The sequence below is a fragment of the Salmo salar genome, chromosome ssa29 (genome assembly GCF_905237065.1).
Source record: "Salmo salar chromosome ssa29, Ssal_v3.1, whole genome shotgun sequence".
Taxonomy (NCBI): domain Eukaryota; kingdom Metazoa; phylum Chordata; class Actinopteri; order Salmoniformes; family Salmonidae; genus Salmo; species Salmo salar.
Window position 1 is genome coordinate 16,614,965 of NC_059470.1, and position 22,354 is coordinate 16,637,318.

Here is a 22,354-nt window from a genome sequence, read left to right on the forward strand (position 1 = left end):
CTCGCCCGTGTGTGTTTGCAGTGTGTGTGTGCATGTGAGCTCTGCATGTGTGTGTGTGTGTGTGTGTGTGTGCGCGCGCATATGTGTGTGTGTAAGCGGCTGCCTCATGAGTGGTTCTGTGAGCCAGGGGGACAGTATTGGCTATGACACCGGTGTTGACACTAACACTTGATGGTGAGAGGAGGTCAGTGGTCTCAGCCGGCGTGGTGTTATGACAACACTGGAGTCGCCCCCTCTCTCTCCCTCTCTCCCTTTCCTCTCTCTCACTTTATCCCTCAATCTCTCTCTCTCTCTCTCTCTCTCTCTCTCACACACACACACACACACACACCCCTTCTCTCTCTCAAAAGAAAGGAGGAATGTACAGATCAGGCAAGACTGTGGAGCAATGGGCTTGGGGCCGGTCGGGTCAGGTGGGGGCCTCGCTAGGAGCCTCAACCTAGCTACAGTGCACTAACCCTAGGGTGGAACATAAAGGGAGAGGGGGTAGGAGATGGGAAGGACACCTGGTTCTCCTCACCCTTTACCCCCCAGGCAGACCCTCTCTCCCCTGGGTAACTGTAACAGGCTCTCTGGGTCAGGCTGCGGAGAGGTTAAGGGCTGGGGCTGAGGATGGCTGGTTTAAGAGAGCGAACGAGTGGCAGAGCGGTATAAGACACTGCATCTCAGTGCTGGAGGCGTCACTACAGACACCCTGGTTCGAATCCAGGCTGTATCACAACCGGCCGTGATTGGGAGTCCCACAGAGTGTTCTTAACTGACTCGCCTAGTTAAATAAAAGGTTAAATAAAATAAACGAACGTCAGCCGTGAACAGCCATGCGCAGCAGATCACCTGCTGGGTGTCCACCAAAAGTGGCGAACCGTTGGGGAAACACAACCAGAAGTTCAGCCCAATGCTCTGCGGTCAGATGCAATAGGACCTGACGTTGGTTATGATGCGTCCTCTGTCTAAGGCTGTTACCTAGAGGCCTCGTCCTCCAAGGCTTCAGCAGAGCTGACAGGGGAAGAGATATGTATCCACTCTCGGACAGTGTGCTGTGTTGCACTGTGCCTATTACCATTCATTACCTTGACGACATTAGCAGCGGTATGTCACGACCACTGACCCAGTAATCCCATATGTCTAAAGCTAAGCCGGAGAAACTCTAATCCATCTACTGGGAAGTTCACGTCAGAGTGTTCACTACCTTCCCGTCACTTTAACTAGCCTAAGTCTGCACCCTGCGGCCCAAAATCGATCGTGCACTACTTCTAACAAGTGTCCTATGGACCCCTGGTCAAAAGTAGTGTGCTATATAGGGAATAAGGTGTCATTTGGGACGGCTGGAGGGTAACTCAGGTCAGAGTCACGGTGGTTTGGAGGAGAGTAGGACGATAATACCATGGTAATGCCATGTGCGTGCAATCTACCAGCCTCTCCCTCCCTCGAGCCAGTAAGTCATTAAAGTCAGCTATAAAACCATTAATAGCTCCAAGATGAATCACGTTAAATCTGATTTATACCATTTCAGGGAAATCCCGGTAACCCTAGGTTTACTTTGACCTGACAGGGCTCCTGCCAGGGCTGACAGAGTGCAATGGTGCCAGGCTAACGTGCCACTGTGCCACTGGTTAAAGTCATGCTTAGCTAATAGTTATGGCAACTTGAGAGAGAGAGAAAAAAACATTCCCATGAAGACCACCGCTCATTTAAGAGTTTCTTTAGGAAGTTCAGCTTGAAGGGACACTGAACGGGGCCGTCAGTCTGTCATGGAGTGAGAGGCCAGCCTGAAAAAGCTGGAGAAGCGGAGGGCGGGAGTGAAATCCTTGGGCATGTGTATCACATCCTGAGTCCCAACTCAGAGCTTTACAAATGGAGACGGAAAGTTCCTGGTAGTGAATACATGGTCGAATCAACAGAATTTGACGATGCACTGGCATTGCCCTTGTGTGTGAACTGTACACACAGAGAGATGTTCCCTGAACTTCTCACCGTCTATTGACCCTCTACTGCCCACTATGACTGGTGACTGCCCAGTGAACTGTACACAGGAGGACTGCCATCCTCATCACTGTCCACAAGTCTACATAATGGGAATCTGGCTTGTGTGTGTGTGTGTGTGTGTGTGTGTGTGTGTGTGTGTGTGTGTGTGTGTGTGTGTGTGTGTGTGTGTGTGTGTGTGGTACAGTATGCGTGCGTGCCTGTGTGTGTCCACTGCCCACCGCAGTGGTTTTAATTTATAGGGTCCACTTGGTTCTGAAACCACAACATGCTCGTCAAGTATGTCTCCCAATTCAGTAAACACCTCAGCCTCAACTCGTGGGTAACTTAACACCTCCATCTAACTCAACAAGACAAGCCATTTGACGTCGGAGTACCATGCCAAGCATTTATTTACCCATCCTTCTGACAGCCACTGAAACACCCTGGTCAACATGAACCCACACCATGAATTCCCCTTGCCCTTTGGACTAAGCTAGCTGGCAGGACGTTGACACAGAGCAGGGGGTGCATCCCAAATGGCACCCTATTCCCTATGCAGTGTGCTACTTTTGACCAGGGTCCATAGGGCTCTGGTCAGAAAACAGTGCACTATATAGGGAATAGGGCGTCATTTGGGATGCACCCCAGCACCGGGAAAGACTGACAGCTTTTACTAAAAACACAGAGAGAGATGGGAGAGGGGGGCGCCCTCCTGATGCCATGCGGAAGCCCAATCCCCTCCACAATCATGGAGTTATCACTTCACTCCTAGCCAGCGTCTGACACTGACATGACAAAATGATTCCCCTTCCTTTAGCCATCCAGAGATGTACAGTAGCATGGAGAGACTCCACAACGCCCAGAGAGAGAAAGAGAGAGAGAGACAGAGAAAGAATAACAGAAGCAGATGAACTCCACAACCTCAGAAAGAGAGAGAGGGAGAGACAGAGAGAGAGAGAGAGAGAGAGAGATAAAAACAGACAGAGAGCACGAGAGAGACACAGAGAGACAGAGAGAGAGAGACACAGAGAGACAGAGAGAGAGAGACACAGAGAGAGTTAGAGAGAGACACAGAGAGAGTTAGAGAGAGACACAGAGAGAGTTAGAGAGAGACACAGAGAGACAGAGAGAGAGAGATAAAGATAGGCAGAGAGATGGAGAGAGAGCGAGAAAACAAAAGCAGGGTGGTCATTTCTAAGAGTAATGTAACTTCTAACCCCCTGGAGGCAGCCAGCGCGTCTGCTTTACGATCTTTAAACGTTGTGGCACGCCACAATAAAATAAAACTGTCTCTCAGAGCAAACTCCAGAGACGCCACTTCAAATTACTCATTTCAACACTTCCCCTTTAATTTACCCAGGATTCCTAGCCTGGCTAGGGCACGCCAGAGACATAAACCAATAGGAACCCTGCAATTAGCCGGGAAAAGACCTTACATTCAATTACATTCGGTCATAAAGGAAGAACAAATAGGTGATTGAGATTAATTGGGCATCTTTAAGGGCAGACAGGGATTTTACGCACACACACACACACACGGAACACCACTAGCAGGCATGCAGACATACCTTGGCATATTCTGCGCCGTGCTTCTCCTTGTAACCATTCCGACAGACGGTGTAATTATAAAAGCGGGAATTTTTGATCAGCCCCACCCACTCCCGCCACCCAGGAGGGATGTAGCTGCCGTTGTACTCGTTCAGGTACTTCCCAAAGAACGCTGGAACGGAACAGAGGAGAGAGAGAGAAAAGAGAATTACAATTAGAAAAACTTTCATGTAGAAATGTTACTTTGGCTTCACAGACATTAAAACATCATCCTCGAAAAGAGTACAGGGATGAGAGGAGGCTTGTATACCGGCTCTGATTTATTTTCTGTAAGAACCTGTAAGAAATGTCTCTAAATCTAAATATTCACTGGCAATTTTTGGGAGCTTGACGAGCAATGTTTCTCATAACCACAGAGTAGGGTAGTGAACTGACTCGATAAATATCAGCAATTTTTGCCCTGTTGTGTGACCTTTCTCTGACCCTAACACCCCACAAACACCTCAGCCCCATGAATCCTGTACCTGGAACTGTTTGTTGACAATGTGTTGTGTTTGTATGCCTCTAACTCTGTCCCTCTCTGTCCCCCGCTGTCCCTCCCACTCTCTTCTCCTAACTAAACATCTCTCTATCTCTCCACAGTAGAAGCCTCCTGGGCATGAGGCCAGTCTACCCAGAGAGAGCTAATTGTAGACCAACATATCAGCTCCAAAACCACAGCCCTCTTCGCTCTGCAAGCCACAGGACCCCATTGAGCTGCCCAGCCCAGAGCCTGTACGCCTCCGCACATGCCTGCCCTCCAAGCCATCACTCAGGCAGACACTAGCTGATGAGCCCCGACAGGAGCCTGGCACCCACACCATGTTTGCATTTCTCACAGCAGACAGACAGGCAGGGAGCAGGCAGATAGAGAGGGAGGCAGATAGAGAGGGAGGCAGATAGAGAGGGAGGCAGATAGAGAGGGAGGGAGGCAGATAGAGAGGGAGGGAGGCAGATAGAGAGGGAGGGAGGCAGGCAGGCAGAGAGGGAGGCAGGCAGGCAGATAGAGAGGGAAGGAGGGAGGCAGATAGAGAGGGAGGGAAACAGGCAGATAGATAGAGGGGGAGGGAGACAGGCAGATAGATAGAGGGGGAGGGAGACAGGCAGATAGAGGGAGACAGGCAGATAGAGGGGGAGGGAGGGAGACAGATAGAGGGGAAGGAGACAGGCTGATAGAGGGGGAGGGAGGGAGACAGATAGAGGGGGAGGGAGGGAGACAGATAGAGGGGGAGGGAGACAGATAGAGGGGGAGGGAGACAGATAGAGGGGGAGAGAGATAGATAGAGGGGGAGAGAGACAGGGAGGGATGAAGGGAAGGAGGCAGATATAGAGGGAGGAAGACAGGCGAACAGAGGGACGGTCCCAGTAAAAAAATGTGTGTTTGACTAACAGGAGTGATTGTCAACAGGCATTTGGGGAGCTGGTGACTGACTGAACTCTGGCAGGGAGTGTGTGTGCCACTCTGTACCACCTTACCTGTCCTGTATCCTGTATTGTTGAGGTAGACGGCGAAGGAGCGTGGTTCATGCTGGGCCTGCCAGGACGGCGAAGAACAGTTCTCGTTGTTGGTGTAGGTGTTGTGGTTGTGAACGTACTTCCCAGTCAGCATGGACGAGCGCGACGGACAGCACATGGGCGTGCTCACAAAGGCATTGGTGAACGAGGTGCCTCCATCTTCCATTATCTTACGAGTCTTATTCATCACCTGAAGAGAACCTAGAGGGGAGGAGTAGCGAGGAGAAGGGAGAAATTAGGAAAGAAAGACATTAAAAGACGAACAGCAAGTTGAACAGTTATCCAGAAACATTTCCGTGTGTCGCTGACGCCAATCGTCACAGACTGAGGTCTTATAGACTTAACAGTGACCCATGTAACGAAATTACAATTGACACAGTTCAGACTGTTCTGGACTGCCTGGTTTTACACTGTTCCATTTGTAGATCTTCCTTCATGACTTTTTAACCTGCTGCTCAGTAGTGACAGACAGTGTGGGAGATGGAGTTTTGTCAGAGAGGAGGATTGCAACGTTGCATTTCCCTGTGGGGAAACACTGCGGTCAAACTAGGATTGGAGCTTTTCGCATCCCATCCTATTCTGTCAGAGTAATAAGTAACCATAATCCATTACACAAACACTGTACACCGCTCCACAAGGCCAGATGGCCCCTCGGTCTGTTTGCGCTTATGTCTGGGAGACAGAGAGAGCGAGAGAGAGGTGAGGATGTTCTCAGTCCCAGAGCAGTAGATAGCAGGGCCAACCATGCACCCTGTAGATTACACTGATCCACAGAGCACCTTATAGTGGTAGTGACCAATACAAGACCACCACTATAGTCCCAGACCTCCGTAGGACAGACCGAGAGATGTACACTAGGAACCAAATGGAAGGAAACGGGCAGAAAGAGTGAGGGTCCTACCTGAATTTGTCCAATAAAAATGCTTGTTCTCATTTTCTGTTCCAAAACGTTTTGCTACGGTGTGCACTAATGAATACAACCCAGATTCATACAGCTAAGGCAGCTCTTACAAAATACAGCTAACAGGACCACTGACAGACCTCCAGGGGATCAGCATGACAGTCTTACCAAGCTCTGTGTCCTGATCGTCGGTTATGATGAGGATGATGTTGGGCCTAATGTTCCTGCGGTCCCTCTGGATGCGTCCCCTCAGGCCTCCCTGGGCTCTGGTGGTGCTGAATGCTGAACAGCCCTGGTCCCAACCCAGGGACAGCAGGCCCAGCCAGGACACACACACCAGCAGCATGGCGGAGGGAGGAAACCCACTGGAGCTCTCACTTCTGAGGAGGAGTCTGAGGAGAGAGAGAGACAGACAGACAGACAGACAGACAGACAGACAGACAGACAGACAGACAGACAGACAGACAGACAGACAGACAGACAGACAGACAGACAGACAGACAGACAGAAGGAGTTAGTCGAGATGCAGTATTTACTGACACTGTTGACAACATGTAATTGAAGAGAGACAACAAGAGAGCGAGAGAGAGAGAGCAACAATGAGAGTGAAAGACAGAGTGAATGTGAGACAGTAACGTATACTGAGTGCACAAAACATTACTAATATTGAGTTGCATCCAGCTTTTGCCCTCAGAACAGCCTCGATTCATCGGGGCATGAACTCTACAAGGTGTCGAAAGCATTCCACAGGGATGCTGGCCCATGTTAACTCCAATGCTTTCCACAGTTGTGTCAAGTTGGTTGGATGTCATTTGGGTGGTGGACCATTCTTAATATGCACGGGAAACTGTTGAGCGTGAAAAACCCAGTAGCGATGCAGTTCTTGACACAAACCTGTGCACCTGGCACCTACTACCATACCCCGTTCAAAGGCACTTGAATCTTTTGTCTTGCGCATTCACCCTCTGAATGGCACACATACACAATCCATGGCTCAATTGTCTTAAGGCTTAAAAATCCTTCTTTAACATGTCTCCTCCCCTTCATCTACACTGATTGAAGTGGATTTAACAGGTGACATCAATAAGGGATCATAGCTTTCACTTGGATTCACCTGGTCAGCCTGTCTTGGAAAGAGCAGGTGTTCCTGATGTTTTGTACACTCAGTGTAGATAGAAAGAACAAGACTGAGAGAGGAAAAAGTGGTTTACTACTGTCTTTTCAAAGCAGTAGTAAACCAGTCTGTTCTCTTTCCAGAATACAGTCAACAACTTTCCCAGATTCACCGCTACATTTGAACATATTTACTTCCCAGAAGTTACATCCATCTGCTCACAAATCATACCCCAACTCCACTGTCTGTGTCCCAAAGGGCACCCTATTCCCTACGTACTGCACTCTCCTTTTGACCAGAGCCCCATGGGAAGTAGTAGGGAAAAGGGTGCCCTTTTGATATGCAGACTACAGTGCATTCGGAAAGTATTCCCAAAGTTGACAGTGCATGTCAGAGCAAAAATCAAGCCATGCGGTTGGAGAAATTGTCCATAGAGCTCCGAGACAGGATTGTGTCGAGGCACAGATCTGGGGAAGGGTACCAAAACATTTCTGCAGCATTGAAGGTCCCCAAGAACACAGTGGCCTCCATCATTATTAAATGGAAGGAGTTTGGCCAAATGCCCAACCATACTGAGCAATCGTGGGAGAACCTTCCAGAAGGACAACCATCTCTGCAGCACTCCACCAATCAGGCCTTTATGGTAGAGTGGCCAGACGGGGCGGCAGGTAGTCTAGTGGTTAGAGCGTTGGACTTGTAACCGAAAGGTTGCAAGATCAAATCCCCGAGCTGACAAGGTAATAATCTGTCATTCTGCCCCTGAACAAGGCAGTTAACCCACTGTTCCTGGGCCATCATTGAAAATAAGAATTTGTTCTTAACTGACTTGCCTAGTTAAATAAAGGTAAAAATATATATATATATAAATAAATAAATGGAAGCCACTCCTCAGTAAAAGGCACATGACAGCCCTAAAAGACTCTCTGACCATGAAAAACAAGATTCTCTGGTCTGATGAAACCAAGATTGAACTCTTTGGCCTGAATGCCAAGTGTCACGTCTGGAGGAAACCTGGCACCATCCCTACGGTCACGCATGGTGAGCAGCATTATTCTCTGGGGATGTTTTTCAGCTGCAGGGACTGGGAGATTAGTCAGGATCGAAGGAAAGATCAACGGAACAAAGTACAGAGAGATCCTTGATGAAATTCTCCTCCAGAGCGCTCAGGACCTCAGACTGGCGCGAAGGTTCACCTTCCACCAGGACAACGACCCTAAGCACACAGCCAAGACAATGCAGGAGTGGCTTCGGGACAAGTCTCTGAAAGTCCTTGAATGGCCCAGCCAGAGCCCGGACTTGAACCCGATGAAACATCTCTAGAGAGACCTGAAAATAGCTGTGCAACGACGCTCCCCATCCAATCTGACAGAGCTTAAGAGGATCTGCAAAGAAGAATGGGATAAACTCCCCAAATACAGGTGTGCCAAGCTTGTAGCGCCATACCCAAGAAGACTCAAGGCTGCAATCGCTGCCAAAGGTGCTTCAACAAAGTAATGAGTAAAGGGTCTGAATACTTATGTAAATGTGATATTTCATATTTAAATGTGCAATACATTTGCAAAAATGTCTAAAAAACTGTTTTTGCTTTGTCATTATGGGTTATTGTGTGTAGATTGATGAAGACAAAAAATAAAAAATAAATTGAATAAGGCTGTGAGGTAACAAAATATGGAAAAGGCAATGGATCTGAATACTTTCAAAATGCACTGTATATATCGTTCAACAAACAGACCAGAAGACCATACTGAGTTAGCCACTCCAAACGTTGAAAAACTTTACTATGAATGCGTCCCTAATGGCACTCCCTATATAGTGCACTACTTTTGACTAGAGCCCTATGAGCCCTGTTCAAAAGTAGTGCAATATAAAAGGGAATGAGGTACCATTTGGGACAGCTATAACAGCTCCAGCATGTGCTGTGTGTTGAGTGAAATACTCAACCCTTAAATGAAGATCAACCCCAGAAACCTCAACCAAGCCTGAACCTGGACAAGAACACGCAGGGAAACACAAACGACAGACAACAGACACTGACCGATCTTAAGGCAACTATTAGAGAGAGAAGGAGAGCGAGAGCTCACCTGAGTTGACATCATCAGTATTATAATGTCATCTTGTTCTTAATCCCTTCATATCCTTTCACGAGAAAACACATCCAGTGTAGAGGCCTGAATCTGCTTCTCTCCCTGTGTTGATCAACTGTATCACACATCAACCATCTCTCTCTCGCGCTCTCTCTCTCTCTCTCTCTGGCTCTCTCCACGCTCCAATGCCTTCCCGCAGGCCCCACCCTGAACCAATCACAGCCCTCCCTCCCACCTGTCAGTCAACAGGCACCCCAAGCCCGTCAAGCGTGACAGGGGAGGTAGGGGTGGGTGGATGTCGAGGTGGTGGTGGGGGGGGTGTACAGGGAATAGGGTGCCATGTGTGATGTCACTGTCGATAAAAACCACAGTATAAATAACCACTGGCTTATTGCCTTTTCTACATTTACCACGATCAGAAAGACGCCAATGAGTCTCTGAAGCTTTGGAAAGACGTTGATTTATGTTCCGCTGGTGTTGATAGAACTTTCCATCTGGTATTGACTGGGTAAATAGTTTTATTCCACTCTTGATAACATTGCTTCCCAAGTTTATCAAATCAAATGTTATTTGTCACATGCTTCGTAAAACAACAAGTGCGGACTAACAGTGAAAAGCTTACTTACGGGCCTTTCCCAACAATGCATTGTCTGTTAATATGACTTAATAGACTGGTTTTAAACTGGAGACATAACTTACTGTTTGGTTAAGAGTAAACTGTATGTTGAATGGTGAGTAAGTTAAAGTTGAAAACCTACCCGATATTTTCCCTTAATGCTGATCATGAAGGAAAACACAAAAAGATATTGGTAAGCAGCCTTTAATTCAGCCATTGCTCCCTCTTTACTCCTTGGAGAAAGCCCTTGTGCTAGTTTGGGAACTGGCTCTGGGCCTGTTTGCTAAAGTTAAGAGGCACAGAGGCAGGGACAAAGGCAGTGACACCCAGTGGGGTTTTGGCCCAGAAAGCATCGTCTCTCCATGAGGGAGGGCCAGGCTCAGGTGTGGGAAAGCCACCATTTTGTTCCAGCTCATTAGGTCAGAATGAAGATCAGTATGGTGCCACTCAGCAAGATGGCTGTCCAGAAGGTCTCCTGTCACTGGGAGATGATGGAGCTGCTATTACAATGTCATGGTTGTCATGGTCCACCTTCCTTCCTCACACCCTCAGGCCAAGCTGATGGCTGTACTACTCCTGCAATTGGATTTTACAGTAGTTTACCCACTGTTTCTGTAATCAACCCATCAATGTCTACCTTCTCCACCATTCCACATCCAACGCATCTTCTTTCCTTCATAATCAGCAATAAGTGAGATTGTCGAAGTTGAAAACCTACCCTATCTGACCACTGTGTTTCATCATAGCTAGCTAGCGTCTGTCGGTCCAAAACATACATCACAGATATACTGAAGCATTCATAGATCTGTCTGTCAGAACAGATGGTCACCAAATCATGGTAGCCTAAATCTCTGTTTTTGGTTCCCTCTAAACATAATCTTTGTTAACTATGCCCTAACCCTACATAGTGCACAACTTTTGACCAGTGCCCTTGTCAAAAGTAGTGCCAGCATAGCGATTAGGATGCCATTTGGGATGTAACCTATATCTGCATAACTGTGTTGGTCATTGGTTTTCCATCTGCTTGTCTCCCCATAGAGATGTGTAGTGATAATAAGCAGCTCTTAGCATGCGTCCCAAATGGCACCCTATTCTCTATAATGTGCACTACCTTTGACCAGGGCCCGTAGTGCACTATGCAGGGAATAAGGAGCCATTTTGGACGTAAATCTCAGATGGAGCAGTAAGAGCTTTTTTGGAGAGTATTTTGGACAGGCATTGTCCGGGACAGCCTGCCCAGACATCCTCACAGCCCTGTACAAACACTGGCACTGTTTAGACCCTCAGCCCTCAGGCAGGGATTGGCAGGACACACACACACACACACACACACACACACACACACACACACACACACACACACACACACACACACACACATGCAGGCGAAAACACAGACGTGTACATACACAACACACACCAGATGTTATTTGTTATTTTTCTTCTTTTCTTTATTTTACATTTTTATTTCTTTATTGTTTACTTCAGTTTATTTTGTAAATACTTTCTTAACTCTTGTTTTTTTACTTAAAACTGCATTGTTGGTTAAGGGCTTGTAAGTAAGCATTTCACTGTAAGGTGCTACCTGTTGTATTCGGCACAATTTGATTTGATGTTAGAAACACTAGATTACCGAAAAAAACACGCCCTACTCACACACGCACGATGAAGCACACTTAACTCCTTACACTGTTGCTGGAAGACTCCAAAAAAACCAACAAGAGGCTATACTCAATACTCAAAAGATTCTGTCTAATGTTAGCACCCAATCCTCATTCACCCTGCATCCCAAATCAAATGGCACTCTATCCCCTATGTAGTGCACTACTTTTAACCAGGACCCATAAGCTGCCACAGAGGGCTCTGGTCAAAAGAAGTGTGCTATATAAGGACCAGGGTGCCATTTGGGATGCATCATCAATTAGCCACGCCAATGATCCGTAGCAATGGTCTTTTCATGGGACTTCTTGAGGAATGAAGAAGCTGAGAGGCAGATAAAGAGTGTCATTGTGTGATATGGCACGCTAACAGCCCCGAATCGCCACATTCTCCTTACAACTGGAATTACAGCGCTAATACAATGCTATAAAACTTGATCATGGGACGGGGGAGCACATTGACACTGTGCTGAGGCAGCTGTCTTCAAAGCCAGTGTCCCAAATGGCACCCTATTCCCTATAAAAGGCACTAGGACCCATAGGGCTGTGATCAAATGTAGTGCAGTATATAGAGAAGAGTGGGCCGTTTGGGACAGACAGGAGGGTTCCATCTGTCACCTTCCTCTCCCTTTAACTCAACTCAATTGAACATGATTCACTGTTAATTTGACCTGATTTGGTTCACTTTTCTACTGACTTTTTTCCTTCAGAGAACAAAGGTCAACTTCAGTTCTCATTGGGACACAGGAAATGGAAAAATATGTTACGCACTCAGTCATTTCTAATATTCAAGACAATGATGCCCACTCATCTACGAGACCCCTAAACACACACCTTGAACTTTAACCTCTGACAACCAGATTCCAGCCCCTGACAGTCGTGATGTCCTGACATTCCTATTACACCATGGGAGATGAGAGACAAAGAGAACAGGGGTTGCCTTGCTGTAGACCCAGGAACAATGGAGGCTTACCTCATAGCAGAGATAATTGACTACAGTACCTTCAGAATGTATTCACACCCCTTGACTTTTTCCACATTTTGCTGTGTTACAACCTGAATTTAAAATTGATTAAATTGTGATTTTTTTGGTTTGTTACTGACCTATGTTTAGAAATGTTTAGAAATTAATTAATAATGGAAAGTTGAAATGTCTTGAGTCAATTATTCAACCCCTTTGTTACGGCAAGCATAAATAAGTTCAGGAGTAAAAATGTGCTAAACAAGTCCCATAATAAGTCAATGTTTAACATGATTTTTGAATGACTACCTCATCTCTGTACCCGACACATACAAGTAACTGTAAGGTCCCCCAGTCGAGCAGTGAATTTCAAACAGATTCAACCACAAAGACCAGGAAGGTTTTCCAATGTCTCTCTAACATGCTGAACAAACCGGACGCGCGTGCACGCTGATTTTGTTCGCCCACACCAGAAGCAATCAGGACACGCAGGTTGAAATATCAAAACAAACCCTGATCCAATTATATTCATTTGGGGACATTAGCTTGCTGTTGCTAGCTAATTTGTCCTGGGATATAAACATTGGGTTGTTATTTTACCTGAAATGCACAAGGTCCACTCCTCCGACAATTAATCCACAGATAAAAGGGTAAACCAAATTCGGTTCTCATCATCTCTCCTCCTTCCTTCAGACTTCTTTTTCTTCTTTGGACTTTATATGGAGGTTGGCAACCAACTTCATAGCATTACTACAACCGACTGGAGTGTGGACCTCAGTTCATCTTTCAATCCCCCACGTGGGTATATGTTCCTAAAAACCAATGAGGAGATCCCATGATCAATTGGCTTCTGATCTTTTAATGACTTGCAGCGCATCACAAATTGAACCAAGTTCTATTTTAGTGCCTGGCTACGCAGACGGTCGCTGACGTGCGCGAGCAGTGTGGGTGCAATGATTGAATAACATGCTTGTGTACATTTATTTTGCAAAGCTCGCGCAAGCGACGCAAGCGGTGTGGTCAGCATGTAAGAAGGGCACCTATTGGTAGAACGGTAAAAGTACAAAAAGCTGACATTGAATATCCCTTTGAGTATGGTGAAGTTACTAATTACACTTTGGATGGTGTATCAATACACCCAGTCACTACAAAGATACAGCTATCCTTCCTAACTCAGTTCCCAGAGAGGCAGGAAACCACTCAGGGATTTCACCATGAGGCCAATAGTGACTTTAAAACAGTTACAGAGTTTAATGGCTGTGATAAGATAAAACTGAGGACGGATCAACAACATTGTAGTTACTCTACAATACTAACCTGTTTGCAACAAGGCACTAAAGTAATACTGCAATTAACTTTTTGTCCTGAATACAAAGTGTTATGTTTAGGGCAAATCTAATACAACACATTACTGAGTACCACTCTCCATATTTTCAAGCATATTCGTGGCTGCATCACGTTATGAAAATGCTTATAATCGTTAAGGACAGGAGAGTTTTTCAGGACCAAAAAATAAGCGGAATGGGGCTAAGCACATGCAAAATCCTAGAGGAAAATCTGGTTCAGTCTGCTTTCCAACAGAGATGAATTCACCTGAATACATGAGCAGGACAATAACCTAAAAAACAAGGCTAAGGGTAGTATTTGTGTAGATTGGTGAGAGAAAAAATATATTTAAAAAATTTTGATTTCAGTCTGTACCACAACAAAAATGTGCAAAAAGTCAAGGGGTATGAATACTTTCTGAAAGCACTGTACGTCCCAAATGCCACCCTATTCCCTATATAGTGTACTGCTTTTGACCAGCGCCCTATGTGAATAGGGTTCCATTTTGGACGCACATAATGATAACCTTCAGGATGTGTTCAAACCTGAGGGAATACTTGACTAGAATATTGTATTATTCTGTTATCTGGCATTGCAAATGCTTTGCATATGGAAGGTATTTGGCATCTTTCAGAAGAGTGATAGAAAATCTCCAAATGTGAAGGAAATATGAGAATTCTTGATCAGAAGTCAAGAATTTCCCATTTTTTTCCTTTCTAAGAGCAGCATCGTTTTTCTTAAACTTTACCTTCAGACCAAACTAACACATTTAAAAGGAATGACCTCTTGAGAAAGCTTAAGTGAACCCAACCAAAGCAAACTATAGACCAAAGACCCTCAACTTAGTAAGAGGGGCAAAAACATTTCTCTTCGCCCCACAAACATCCCCCTAGAACATAGTTCTATACGTCTGTAGGAAACAAGAGGTCTTTTATGCCAGACCCAGAGGCTTTGTCCCAAATAGCACCCTATATTCCCTATTTAGTGCACTACTTTTGGCCAGGACCCATATGGAATAGTGTGCCATTTGGTACTCAACCTGACTACTGCAGAGTCATACTGTTTCTGCTTCCTAATTGTTTTGGAGGATTAGCTCCACTAATGAGCCTTTAAATTACTCAATACTCCTTTACTGTACTCATCAAGGGTTCAGCTGCAGTAGTAGAATATTGGGGACGGACCAGCCGTCCAGGAGAAGAAAAGGGCCTGGGGACGGGGGTTCAAAGTCAACCAAAACAAAAAGGGCACTATGGAGTTTCCAGTCAGTCCCTCTGACACGCACACAGCTGCCAGATGGAGTAAGAAATGTGCAATTTTCAGATTAATGGCCATCAACACTGAGTCAGCGTCTCAAATGGCACCCTGTTCCCTTACTAGTGTACTACTTTTGACCTGAGCCCTATGAGAATAAGGTGGGTGCTTATTGGTAGACAGCATGATAATCTTTACTTTCATGACTAATGTCTTATTCTTTCACCCCCGATATAAAACAACCTCTCCCTTCACTACTAACCATGAATTACAAGAAAAGCCTTGCAGCTGTATAGGGAGTGAGAGAGAGCTATGGTAGCGTACATTACACACTCCAGCAGCACACATCATTCTAACTGTGCAATCAGGCCCTATTTCCTCCTCTCATCTGCGTTGTTCCTCTCTGCCTTGGCTAGCCTGGAGATGGACAGAGCGAGAGGGAGAGAGAGAGAGAAAGAGCGAGAGTGAGAATCAAAAAAAAAAGGGAAAGAGAGGGAGGGGGGGGCTTGTCCCTAAGAGCAGGCCTATTATGAATGAGGGACTTACCTCAGGGTCCCAGTGACATCTGGTTTAGGTTTGACACTCAGAACCTCTCCTCCAATATAACTTTTCATGTTCCGCAAGACAAGGAACAAAATGGATGGAGGGTTCTATTTCCAGAAGAATATAAGGAGTTCTGACGATCGGGACAGTTCACTTTCAGGGGAAAGAGGGGGATCTTTAAGGATCAATCAGTGTCTTGTTTCATGTGCATTCCATTGTCCCTCTTCCTTTTATTTCCTCCATTGTTCAATTTCCTTCATTGTTCAGTAATGACTGATAAATGCACAAGACGGTGCTGCCAGACAGAAGACTGAGCCAGATGCAATACGTCTGCCATGTCGTGCGCTAGTGGTCTGTGTTTGTATGTGTGTGAGGGTCGTGCGTTATCTGTGGCTGTAAGGAATGCACAGCCAATCAGAGGGCTTCCCAAAGCTCCTTAACCGCAATCCACCATTGTCCCTCTGGGGCTTGTAATGGTTTCCCTCTACCTCCTGGGCTTGGGATGACTTCACACACTTGAGCACACACACACACACGCACACTCATTCTCCTTTTCTCACCCCCCATGTAACCCATGTGTGTGTGTGTGAGTGAATAGCTCAGGAGGCCCATCCCAGCCCAGGTGGCTGAGGTTAGTCTAAACTAGCCGCGATCAAAGCCACATAACCACTCAGGTCAGGGCACGGTCAGGGCACAGGACGCTGTGTGGTTAGAGGCCTTCACAGCAGCCTACCAGTCGCCCATTCAGCCAGCCAGCCATCCCTGCACTAGATAGCTAGCTTTGTTGCCATGGTTTCTGAGTGTACTGTACATCAGTGAGGGCCTGACTTCACCTATTGAGAGAGAGAGAGAGAGCTATGGGCGGTGTAGCAACGAAGGATAATCTCAGAGGTAGAGAGAGAGACAGAGAGAGAGATTAGGAATAAGTGTGTGTGCCGAGATGACAAATAAAACATGAGAGAGAACGTATGAGTAGATCTCTGTGTGTAGAAGAGGGAGAGACGGAATCTACTGATTTGGTTCTGACACCGCTCCCCTGTTTCAGCCCAACCTTCATTACTCCCACTTGTTTTTCCAAGGGAGGGGAATTATTATGGAGCCACATGAGCTTAATATTGAGGTTTGTTCCAAATGTTGCTCTAATCCTGTTGGGGAATTTGGCTGGGCGGATGCCACGGGGCCTGGTACACTGAGAAGAACCTTTGTGAGGAGGGCCCGGGGTGCCCTGAGTAGGCCGGGGGCAGAAGGGAGTAGTGGAGGTAGAGGGGTAGGGCGCGGTGCCCATCAAGACTGGTCAAGCCTGGATCTCTCTCCCACACTGCTGTCCAGCCCACGGACTGAAGGAGTGCTGTCTCCTTAGCTACCACACTCTCACACTCACTCCAGTGACACATCCGTCACAAAGTAAGGACAAATGTGACTCAAGCCCAGTGCTGACAACTGATCTATTAAAAACTATAAATCAACAGAGATCTTGTATCGCAACAACACCAACACTTTAGTTGTGTGACTAAACGAGTGCCTTGGTTCTGTGAAAGCTGAATCTGTACCGGTGGCCCGAGTTCAACCCCTAAACCCTACACCCTTCGCCCTGAGACCCTTAGAGAGCCCCTTTGTAGTGCCCTTACAGCCCAGCCCCAGGCTGCTAGACCCTGATCATTAATTATGTGTCCATGTAAATATATCATTAAATTAATCCAGCTCCCACGGACATCAAAGACTGAAGCGGCCCGGCCACCAGGTGGTCCGTTGGGAGCTCTGCTGGGAACGCTGAGAGGCTTTGAGAACGCTGAGAGGGAAATGATTAAAACACACAAGAGGACGGCTGTTTCAGAAAAGTCGGGAGTTGACTCTGTGTGTGTGTACTGTGTGTTCGTGAGGGAGAACGTGTATGTGTGTGGTTGAAAGATACACACTTTCTCCCTCTCAAAGTGCTGTACATAGTATGTCTCTGTTAATAATACTAGACAACAAGCTAGCTAAGATGCAACTAACATGTAAGCCTAACTATAGCTAACAAACTGCTTAACCAAGTAATAAATCAACCCACCAGGACCACACACCACAAATGTAACCATTCAGATGTGGGCCATCTGCAAATGAACAGTAGACATTGAGAATGTTTACATGCACAGTAATAGTATGATATTAAACTGATTATGGCAGTAGGTCAAGTATGGCAATTGTCATGTAAACACCTTCCTCTGTTTATCTTAAATTGGAGTAAGGTCAAACATTGAAGTAAGTATACGCTGATTAAAACACCTGGTTTTCTGAGCAATCTTTTGAATTATTAGGACATGTAGAAAAGCATAAATTGGCATTCCAGCTGTGTTCTTGATCTGCTCATGTGCCAGCACCGGTATGTCCCTCATGCATGAGTGAAATGAGTTCAGAAAAACTGAAAGTATGCTTCTTAGAAATAGATTTCACATACAAACTCCCATACTGCTAAGTCATTAGGAGGCCCTGGTGTCTATACTAGTCCCATACTGCTGAGTCATCAGGAGGCCCTGGAGTCTATACTAGTCCCATACTGCTAAGTCATCAGGAGGCCCTGGTGTCTATACTAGTCCCATACTGCTAAGTCATTAGGAGGCCCTGGTGTCTATACTAGTCCCATACTGCTGAGTCATTAGGAGGCCCTGGAGTCTATACTAGTCCCATACTGCTAAGTCATCAGGAGGCCCTGGTGTCTATACTAGTCCCATACTGCTGAGTCATTAGGAGGCCCTGGTGTCTATACTAGTCCCATACTGCAGAGTCATCAGGAGGCCCTGGTGTCTATACTAGTCCCATACTGCTAAGTCATCAGGAGGCCCTGGTGTCTATACTAGTCCCATACTGCTAAGTCATTAGGAGGCCCTGGTGTCTATACTAGTCCCATACTGCAGAGTCATCAGGAGGCCCTGGTGTCTATACTAGTCCCATACTGCTGAGTCATTAGGAGGCCCTGGTGTCTATACTAGTCCCATACTGCAGAGTCATCAGGAGGCCCTGGAGTCTATACTAGTCCCATACTGCTAAGTCATCAGGAGGCCCTGGTGTCTATACTAGTCCCATACTGCTAAGTCATCAGGAGGCCCTGGAGTCTATACTAGTCCCATACTGCTAAGTCATTAGGAGGCCCTGGTGTCTATACTAGTCCCATACTGCAGAGTCATCAGGAGGCCCTGGAGTCTATACTAGTCCCATACTGCTAAGTCATCAGGAGGCCCTGGTGTCTATACTAGTCCCATACTGCAGAGTCATCAGGAGGCCCTGGAGTCTATACTAGTCCCATACTGCTAAGTCATCAGGAGGCCCTGGTGTCTATACTAGTCCCATACTGCTAAGTCATCAGGAGGCCCTGGAGTCTATACTAGTCCCATACTGCTAAGTCATCAGGAGGCCCTGGTGTCTATACTAGTCCCATACTGCTAAGTCATTAGGAGGCCCTGGTGTCTATACTAGTCCCATACTGCTAAGTCATTAGGAGGCCCTGGTGTCTATACTAGTCCCATACTGCAGAGTCATCAGGAGGCCCTGGTGTCTATACTAGTCCCATACTGCTGAGTCATCAGGAGGCCCTGGAGTCTATACTAGTCCCATACTGCTAAGTCATCAGGAGGCCCTGGTGTCTATACTAGTCCCATACTGCTAAGTCATTAGGAGGCCCTGGTGTCTATACTAGTCCCATACTGCAGAGTCATCAGGAGGCCCTGGTGTCTATACTAGTCCCATACTGCAGAGTCATCAGGAGGCCCTGGTGTCTATACTAGTCCCATACTGCTGAGTCATCAGGAGGCCCTGGAGTCTATACTAGTCCCATACTGCAGAGTCATCAGGAGGCCCCGGTGTCTATACTAGTCCCATACTGCTGAGTCATTAGGAGGCCCTGGTGTCTCATCAGGAGGCCCTGGAGTCTATACTAGTCCCATACTGCTGAGTCATCAGGAGGCCCTGGAGTCTATACTAGTCCCATACTGCAGAGTCATCAGGAGGCCCCGGTGTCTATACTAGTCCCATACTGCTGAGTCATTAGGAGGCCCTGGTGTCTCATCAGGAGGCCCTGGAGTCTATACTAGTCCCATACTGCTGAGTCATCAGGAGGCCCCGGTGTCTCATTAGGAGCCCCTGGTGTCTATACTAGTCCCATACTGCTGAGTCATTAGGAGGCCCTGGTGTCTATACTAGTCCCATACTGCTGAGTCATCAGGAGGCCCTGGAGTCTATACTAGTCCCATACTGCTGAGTCATCAGGAGGCCCTGGAGTCTATACTAGTCCCATACTGCTGAGTCATCAGGAGGCCCTGGAGTCTATACTAGTCCCATACTGCTGAGTCATCAGGAGGCCCTGGAGTCTATACTAGTCCCATACTGCTGAGTCATCAGGAGGACCCTGGTGTCTCATTAGGAGCCCCTGGTGTCTATACTAGTCCCATACTGATGAGTCATTAGGAGGCCCTGGTGTCTCATCAGGAGGCCCTGGTGTCTATACTAGTCCCATACTGCTGAGTCATCAGGAGACCCTGGTGTCTCATTAGGAGCCCCTGGTGTCTATACTAGTCCCATACTGATGAGTCATCAGGAGGCCCTGGTGTCTCATTAGGAAGCGTTGATATTTATGCTAGTCCCATACTGCTGAGTCATCAGGAGGCCTTGGTGTCTCATTAGGAGGCCCTGGTGTCTATACTAGTCCCATACTGCTGAGTCATCAGGAGGCCCTGGTGTCTCATTAGGAGGCCCTGGTGTCTATACTAGTCCCATACTGCTGAGTCATTAGGAGGCCCCGGTGTCTATACTAGTCCCATACTGCTGAGTCATTAGGAGGCCCTGGTGTCTCATCAGGAGGCCCTGGTGTCTATACTAGTCCCATACTGCTGAGTCATCAGGAGACCCTAGTGTCTCATCAGGAGGCCCTGGTGTCTATTCTAGTCCCGCACTGCTAAGTAATCTGGAGGCCCTGATGATACTCTTGAAAAGGTTAAAGAGAGATTTCCAGGAGACTCCTTTTATAAGAGAATTAATAGAGGGAGTACAAAAACACACAGAGAGAGAGAGAGAGAGAGAGAGAGAGAGAGAGAGAGAGAGAGAGAGAGAGAGAGAGAGAGAGAGAGAGAGAACAAAGATCGAGGAAAAGCAATTACAGAGATGTGGTCTTTAATGGACATGCGGAGTGATTAGGACAAACAGAGAAACAGCCACAGTTAAATATGGGCTTATGGAACATTTTTTTTTTACATTAATTGCAGCTGCAACTACAACAGTTTGCTCATTACATGACTGTGGTAAAAAAAAAAAGCAGCCAACAAGTGCACAGCATATGTGAGAACTCCTTCCAGACTGTTGGAAAAGCATTCCAGGTGAAGCTGGTTGAGAGAATGCCAAGTGTGTGCAAAGCTGTCATCAAAGCAAAGGGTGGCTATTTTGAAGAATTTCAAATCTAAAATATATTTTGATTTGTTTAACACTTTTTTGGTTACTACATGATTCCATATGTGTTATTTCATAGTTTTGATGTTTTCATTTTTATTCTACAATGTAGAACACTTTAAAATAAAGAAAACCCTTGAATGAGTAGGTGTGTTCAAACTTTTGACTGGTACTGTATAGATCAAAGTTCTATAATATACTGTATGTATCTATTTTCATCCATATAGCCTTTCTAGACAACCACAGGTGTGTGTACCAAATGACATCCTAATCCCCATACAGTGCACCCTATATAGTGCACTACCATAATGGCCTCTGGTCAAAAGTAGTGCACTACATAGGAAATAGTGTAACATTTAGTACATATCCCTGGTTCTCCCATTTAAAACAGTCTATGGACCAAATCTGCCAGTCAAACTCACTCATGATGGGTGGCTTTCTCCTCTCTGTGTGCCACAATTCAAATATATCTTGCATAAATGACTCCCCAAAACCACAAAAAAAAGTTGAGCAAATTGTTTCAATGGGTTTCCACTGAGGTCATTGTTAATAAAGAGATATACTTCTTTCCCATGAAATCAGCAGCATGGTGGCACAGCGAGAGAGGCACACACACACACAGAGAGACAGAGACAGAAACAGAGAGAGACAGAGACAGAGAGGCACACACACACACAGAGAGACAGAGACAGAGAGACCAAAGCGAGTTAGCAGCATTTTCGTATTTTTATAAAAGCTCTGTATTTTACCCACTTCAGTAATCCCGGAATGAATGTTTCTGCACTGATCACTGACATGAGAAGTGTGGCACAGATTCAAGACTAAAATCCCTCTTTCATGAACATGGGGCTTTCTTTCTGAGAAGGAGAGAAAGAAAGAAAGAGAAGCTATAAGGAACAAGTTGTTGGACTAAGGATCGGCCCTGGTGTTGAGTCATTCATCTGTGTGTGTGTGTGTGTGTGTGTGTGTGTGTGTGTGTGTGTGTGTGTGTGTGTGTGTGTGTGTGTGTGTGTGTGTGTGTGTGTGTGTGTGTGCCATTCAGAGGTGTAGTCAGTTAGGATTTGGTCCAAAGTAGAGCACTATACAGGGAATAGGGTGCCATTTGGGACGTGAACAGTCTTTCTCGAGTGATTAATGCTCCTCCTCCAGAACAGAGCCACTTGTTCTACAGATTTGTTTAAAAGGGCAGGACAGTTGTTTTGACATGGCATAGAGCAATTTGGGTCTTGTTTGTGGACTTTGTGGACTGCGTGCGTGTGTGTGACAAATTGCTACACCACAGCAACCACAAGAATGGAGTTAGGGCCGATCTCAAGTGTAATCCAAACAACAGGATTAACATAAGACGTTTCAGAGTGCTATGTTCGATACAACAAGGGTGCTTCCCAAATGGCACTCTATTCCCTAATTAGGGTACA

General features: G+C 46.4%; 1 protein-coding gene across 7 annotated transcripts in view; it reads right to left on the reverse strand.

Moving 5' to 3' along the window:
• Window positions 1-22,354, reverse strand: part of sulf1 (sulfatase 1) — a 71,070-nt gene that overhangs the window by 31,506 nt on the left and 17,210 nt on the right. For 5 of the 7 annotated variants that reach the window (XM_045710855.1, XM_014181027.2, XM_045710856.1 and 2 more), the window contains exons 2-4: window positions 6,137-6,348; window positions 5,029-5,268; window positions 3,534-3,685 (exon numbers count right to left, since the gene is read on the reverse strand). In XM_045710855.1, coding sequence (XP_045566811.1) covers window positions 3,534-3,685; window positions 5,029-5,268; window positions 6,137-6,314 — 570 coding nt within the window. In that variant the 5' untranslated portion in view covers window positions 6,315-6,348. Of the gene's footprint in view, window positions 1-3,533; window positions 3,686-5,028; window positions 5,269-6,136; window positions 6,361-9,163; window positions 9,302-22,354 lie in introns of those variants that run through there. The other 2 variants (XM_014181028.2, XM_014181026.2) reach the window with 2 other exon arrangements.